Source organism: Somniosus microcephalus, chromosome 4 (genome assembly GCF_052327205.1).
Source record: "Somniosus microcephalus isolate GS21.2 chromosome 4, FLI_Smic_1.0, whole genome shotgun sequence".
NCBI classification, from domain to species: Eukaryota; Metazoa; Chordata; class Chondrichthyes; order Squaliformes; family Somniosidae; genus Somniosus; species Somniosus microcephalus.
The window spans coordinates 258,933,303-258,940,020 of NC_140990.1; the positions used below are offsets into that span (position 1 = coordinate 258,933,303).

At 41.3% G+C, this 6,718-nt stretch overlaps 1 protein-coding gene across 1 annotated transcript; it reads right to left on the reverse strand.

The window, feature by feature from the left end:
- Positions 1-1,458: 1,458 nt before the first annotated feature.
- rprma (reprimo, TP53 dependent G2 arrest mediator candidate a) lies at positions 1,459-2,901 on the reverse strand. The gene has a single exon (XM_085986309.1). It carries the CDS (start codon positions 2,574-2,576, stop codon positions 2,247-2,249), a length of 330 nt encoding a protein of 109 aa, XP_085842435.1. The 5' UTR covers positions 2,577-2,901; the 3' UTR covers positions 1,459-2,246.
- Positions 2,902-6,718: the final 3,817 nt, after the last annotated feature.

Genomic DNA, 6,718 nt, shown 5'->3' on the forward strand with positions numbered 1-6,718 from the left:
TCTATATTCACCCAGGGGTATAATATTACGATTATTATACAATGAATCGTTATTAATCTTACTCATATTTGACCTACTGATGATCAATGTCAGTGGAACGGGTGATCAATGCTGATTTACGCGAGCTGCTGAAAGGAACGACATCGGCTCCTGACTTACTGGAGTTCAACTCATGTCCTTGAGATCATTCCGGTCTGTCAAGGAATAGCCATTTAACAAAGTTTCCATTCAGGAAAGTGTTGCTATGTCAACTTGAAACAGACTCCTGCACTCATCACTTGCCTGGATCGGGCAGATAATGCAACAAGATTCAAAATAATGCAACACTCTGACTTTAAAAGCAAAATATCTTAGAAGAACTGTAGCATTTAAATCAATTTCGCCAATTAAAAAAACACCAACTTCCGGCTAACGTCAATTAAAATATGGAAAGATCCCGATTAAATCCCGGTAGAATCTTAATCCATTCAATTGATCCCTACGGGTTTAAATGCATGCTATTAAAAGTGCGATGTTGCTGATTGACATCAGAATCTTCCTATCATAATGGCCTGGAGCAACTGATCACGATCTGTTTTGATTTAATTTCCATATAGCGCGCTTGTGTTTGTCCCTGCACGCAATGAAGTTTCTCTCTTCTATTGCAACGGAGACAATTATATACGTACCAGTGAATTGTGTATATATAATGCACATACGCCCATTGTCTCCCAGGCATATATATAAATTTACAACGCCTAAACTACTATATATACGTATAGAAGTAGTAATTTAGATATTGCAAATGAGTTTTGCTGTGATTTCCTCATCTTTCTCAGGGAACGCAACAAGAAATATTTACACTGCGCGCAGAAAGCCAAGCTAGAAAAACGAAGCAACAGCTGTGGGAAGAAACGAACGAAATGCTTCCACTGAGCTCCCGGTTGTACATTTACTGTATCTCTAGAACAATTATTTTTAATACGAGAGAACGTTGAGAGTCCCGTTTTAGGGATTGTAGCTACCCCTCTGTCCGTAACACTCATTTATTTGACGAAAGGTCATCGACCTGAACCGTTAACTCTGTTTCTCTCTCCACAGATGCTCCCTGACCCGCTGAGTATTTCCAGCATTTTCTGTTTTTATTCCCTCATTTATTTATTTATCGGTTTAAAGGGAGGTTACTGGGAACTCAGCGATCACTCTTCATTTTACAGCAATCCCCAATTTCCCGAATGACTAACGTAAATCCAGCGGAAAAGAATCTCAGGAAATCAAAATCTTCACTCAATTGCTTACTATCTCTGCCGAGGCTTGATTCTGTTTTTAATAGTGAGATACCTATAGATAGCTGGAGTTTTACTCGGTTACTCGATCAGCGAGCGATTAGTATCGGGATAGGTAACTAATCGTTGAATTCTTTCTTCCCGGCTGAAGTGACTTTCTAGATCAACATACGATAAACAGCTGGCCGCAAAATCTTCTAAAGGAGCTCATTTATTTCTCATCATTAATATTAAACCAAAGAATAAATGTGTACGTTTTAATCATATTTTTAAATACAAAACAGAATTGTTGTTGATTTTTCATAACACGTCTGGCGCCCGTGCGATAATAAATGTTAAAGGCTCAGTGACTGTAATGACATCCTGCGGTTCTTAAATAGAGGTTTCGTATTAAATTGCAGTTTATACAAATAACATTAAAAATACAATTAGACGTTCACACGCTTTTGCAAAAGAAAGGATTGAACTGTTTTGTAGTAACATTGCAAGCGAAGGACGCCAAGATGTACTGCTGATTTCCAACAAAAGCGTAAGGATAAATATTTTAGAAAAATGTCAAAGAGCGCAATAAACAACAGTTATATTTACAACTCAACAGTCGGGAAAGTCGTTCCATGCAGCAAGTTTTGATCGGCTCTTGTTTGACTTGTGCAATGATTCCTATACATTCTTTAAATGATTTGCTTTGGCCACGGAAAGGAATTGGCAAATCGCTTCAAACAGGGTTTAGTCAATATCTGGCCAGTGCCACCAGAAGGTCCAACATCTCGCCGTCACATTTCTGGCCAAAGCCCAGTGTTAAACCAGATAACAGATAGGGGCAATCCCAACACCTTGGCTTCCTCATTCCACGTCTAAAATACTGATCTGCACAAAAGTCCCTTCACTTCTCTGGGGTTGGTGCAGGGCACGTCTGCTGGAGTTAATGGCAAAGCCGTTGTCGGGAATCTGAAACGCTGCCATGGCTTTTGGTGGTCGCTGCTAATAAGGACCGACAATAACCGCTTCTACTTCTTTGGAAGGTCTCCTGTCCTTGACCAAAAAGTTGATCATCCCTTCTGATTTGATGAGCAAATTGCAGCCGAGGAAAAATATCCCAAAGACCACAGTGAGAGATAAGACACACATCACAGCGATCTGGACCACTCGCATGATGTAAAGGTTTCTCTCATCGGGAGCGGCCAGCACGAAGCCGTCGTCTGTCACCACCGAGGAATAGTTATCGTTACAGCATCGGATCATCGAGCCCAGAGAATCGGTCCGGTTAAAGTACACCGCGCTCTCAGTCTGATTCACTAGCGTCGAATTCATTGCTGCTAACTTCTTGATAGCGAGCCCCAAGTTGTGATGGAACAGGTGGCTTCAGCCGGCGCCTTCACCAATGTGCAATCCAAGTGCCTGAAGTGACAATCTCCCGACTCTGGATGTGAACACAGATGCTAGCTCGGAAAGGGCAGCTATCTGTTACCCGTTGCTTTCATTCAGATAATGCGGTTGGTTTGCAGCTTGGTGTTTGCTCGACCCAAGTGGAAGCCAGTGAAGACTGCGTTTGCTTTGCTCTGGTTATTATACCTGTTTGGGTGAAACCATTCTGAAAGAGGAGGGTACCAGTCTCATCGTCACTGCGACCAAAAGCAAGTGCGCCCCTATTTTGGCTAGAGAGATCTGCTCAATCCAGGAAATGGACTGGAGGTGGAGAACACATTGGGGATTGGCAGCGGAGAGAAACAAGTCACGGGGATAGCAGCATGAAAGCAGTAATGTTTTTAAAAGGCTTTTTAGTATCTGTCTTTCATTATGAGGAGGATGGCGGGGACAATGATCTTTTTATGTGAAACCATCCAGCTGTATAGTTCGCATTGCAAAACAAGTGAAGAAGTACTGGAATTTATAGGGAATCATTTTGTATCTTTAAAAAAGTATTCCTTTCTGTTTATCTTTACAATAGAGGTGGCGATTATTAAAACGAGAGGGAAATATAAAGGCAGCGTGTCCAATTATTCTCCCCAATTAAAACTGAACCCGTAGAAGCAGATATGTATAATTTTAAAGCTGGAAATACTCCTTGGTCACATGTTTAAGGTAGCTTATATTAACAGTGCACTATGTACACAGTATGTACAAACTGCACTTTGTTAAAAACTGTTAAACGCTAACATCTTCCAGTTCTGACGAAAGGTCATCGACCTGAAACGTTAACTCTGTTTCTCTCTCCATAGATACTGCCTGACCTGCTGAGTATTTCCAGCATTTTCTGTTTTTATTTCAGATTTCCAGCATCCGCAGTATTTTGTATAGCATGCATGGTATAGTATGATAGTGGGAGATCCTTACTGCCTGTATTTCTTTGAATGATGAACTCCTTCAGTTTCTCATCTTGCACACATGAATGAACTGCGTGCTTTTCAATTAATCAACTTAATCAGTTTGCCAAAAAAGCAAATTACTGCAGTTGTTGAAAATCTGAAATAAAAACGGGAAATACTGGAAACACTCAGCAGGTCAGGCAGCATCTGTGGAGAGTGGAAGGTGGGGTTAATGTTTCAATTTGAAGACCTTTCAATGACCTGAAATATTACATTGAATTACATAGAATATACAATACAGAAACAGGCCATTCGGCCCAACTAGTCTATGCTGGTGTTTATACTCCATACAATCTCCTCCCAGTCCATCCACCTCATCTCAGCCTTTCAGCATATGTTTCTATTCCCTTTTCTCTCATGTACTGGTCTAGTTTACTTTTGAAAGCCTCTCAGCTATTTGCCTCAATCACTTCCTATGGTAGCGAGTTCCACATTCTCACCATTCTCTGCATAAATAAATTTCTCCTTATTTCCTTATTGGATTTATTAGTAACTATCTTGTATTCATGGCCCCTACTTTTGTATTCTTCCACATGTAGAAATATTCTCTCCACAGCTACCCTGTCCAACCCATTCATTATTTTAAAGACCTCTATCTGGTCACTACTAAGTGTTAAAGTCAAGAACTCGGGGGGCATAGTCTTAGGATAAGGGGGCAACCATTTAGGACTGAGTTGAGGAGAAATGTCTTCACTTGTGAATCTGTGGAATTCTCTCCCCAGAGAGCTGTGGATGCTCAGTCGTTAATATATTCAAAGAAAGAAAGACTTGCATTTATATAGCGTCTTTCATGACCACCAGACATCTCAAAGCACTTTACAGCCAATGAAGTACTTTTGAAATGTAGTCACTGTTGTAATGTGGGAAACGCAGCAGCCAATTTGCGCACAGCAAGGTCGCACAAACAGCAATGTGATAATGACCAGATATTCTGTTTTTGTTATGTTGGTTGAGGGATAAATATTGGCCAGGGCATCAGGGAGAACTCCCCTGCTCTTCTTCAAAATAATGCCATGGAATCTTTTACATCCACCTGAGAGAGCAGATGGGGCATTGGTTCAATTTCTCATCTGAAAGACGGCACCTCTGACAGTGCAGTGCTCCCTCAGCACTGCATTGGAGTGTTAGCCTAGCTTTATGTGCTCAAGTCCCTGGAGTGGGATTTGAACCCACAACCTTCTAACTCAGAGGAGAGTGTGCTACCCACTGAGCCACAGCTGACGCAAGATCAAGACTGAGATCGATAGATTTTTGTACACTAAGGGAATCAAGGGATATGGGGATAGGACGGGAAAGTGGAGTTGAGGTAGAAGATCAGCCATGATCTTACTGAATGGCACAGCAGGCTCGAGGGGCCGTATGGCCTACTCCTGCTCCTATTTCTTATGTTTTTATGTTCTTTTCTAAAGAAAAAAGCCCCAACCTGTCCCAATTCTGCCTGATATTGAGTGGATCTGTAGTGGATGGGAGGGGAGGAAATCAGGTCATGAGCCATTCCAGAAACTCCCCATTACTCAATGCCACTGCCATGAGTTCCCCCAGAAGTGACACTGGACGTACAATACATTCATCCATAGGTGTATTATAATTAAATGTATTCCCCATCATTTGCATCTTAGGAATGCTGGACACTAGGAATATTGTGCTTTCCAGGTATCAACACTGCTATGAGATCACGGGGTGGAGGGGGAATTAAAGGGCTGCTTACTTGGCAAAATAACTTAACATTTAAAAAAAATCTTCAACTTCTGTCGATGCTGCCGACCACACTACAGTTCAGCAAGCGCTGCATCCATTTCCTTCCTCCAGCCGACAACTTGGCAGAGCCGGAAACATCATCAGGAACTTGTCAAATGTATTGAAATGACCCTGACCATAGGAATCTGCTAGGGTCAGGGCAGAGGCGTGCACTTGAGAACAAATCAAAACATCCAAAACTATTACGAAAACAGCTCCACTGTAGTTTATCATTTGTACTGAAACATAAATGTACAAAGATTTCGTTTTTTTTAAATGTGTTATTTTATGTATAGAGTTTTGAGATTAATCTATCACACTTCAGGTGACATAAGAACATAAGAAATAAGAGCAGGAGTAGGCCATATGGTCCCTCGCGCCATTCAATGAGATCATGGGTGAACTTTTACATCAACTCCACTTTCCTGCCCTATCCCCACATCACTTGATTACCTTAGTGCCCAAGAATCTATCAATCTCAATTTTGAATGTACTCAATGACTGAGCATCTACAGCCCTCTGGGATAAAGAATTCCAAAGATTCACAAGCTTTTGAGTGAAGATATTTCTCCTCATCTCAGTCCTAAATGGCCGACCCTTTATCCTGAGACTATGCCCCCTAGTTCTAAACTCCCCAGCCAGGGGAAACCACTTCTCAGCACCTACCCTGTCAAGCCCTCTAAGAATTTTATATGTTTCAATGAGATCACCTCTCATTCTTCTAAACTCCAGAGAATGTAGGCCCATTCTACTCAATCTCTCCTCATAGGACAGCCCTCTCATTCCAGGAATCAATCTAGTGAACCTCCGTTGCACTGCCTCTAAGGCAAGCATATCCTTCCTTAGGTAAGGTGACCAAAACTGTACACAGTACTCCTGCTGTGGTCTCACCAAAACCCTATATAATTGTAGCAAGACTTCCTTACTCTTATACTCCAACCCCCTTGCAATAAAGGCTAACATACCATTTGTTTTTCTGATTGCTTGCTATACCTGCATGTAAATTTCTATGTCACACTTAAAAAAGTAAAGAAAGCTATCATTTCTAATGCCCAGGGAAACTTGTCCAGCAAAAAATACCTTCTGATTGAGTTCAGTAACCACAGTACAGAAAACAACATTTAAAAAAAAAACAAAGGCTTTTGGATCTCTAATTGACCCAAGGAGCTGCCTAGGAAAAATCAGCCTGAAATTGACCTTAGAAAGGAACAGCAATTACATCTCATGGCTTTAAAGGGACTAACTAAAATATACATAGCTGTATTTTACTATCAGAATAATACTTTTGGGCTGATTGTCATCCCCTCCACCAGCCGGAAATGAGGTGGTAGCATGGTGAAAATAACATAG

Bases quoted from the DNA above. Each gene is read 5' to 3' on its own strand.
- rprma (XM_085986309.1), bottom strand. From the start codon at position 2,576: ATGAATTCGACGCTAGTGAATCAGACTGAGAGCGCGGTGTACTTTAAC.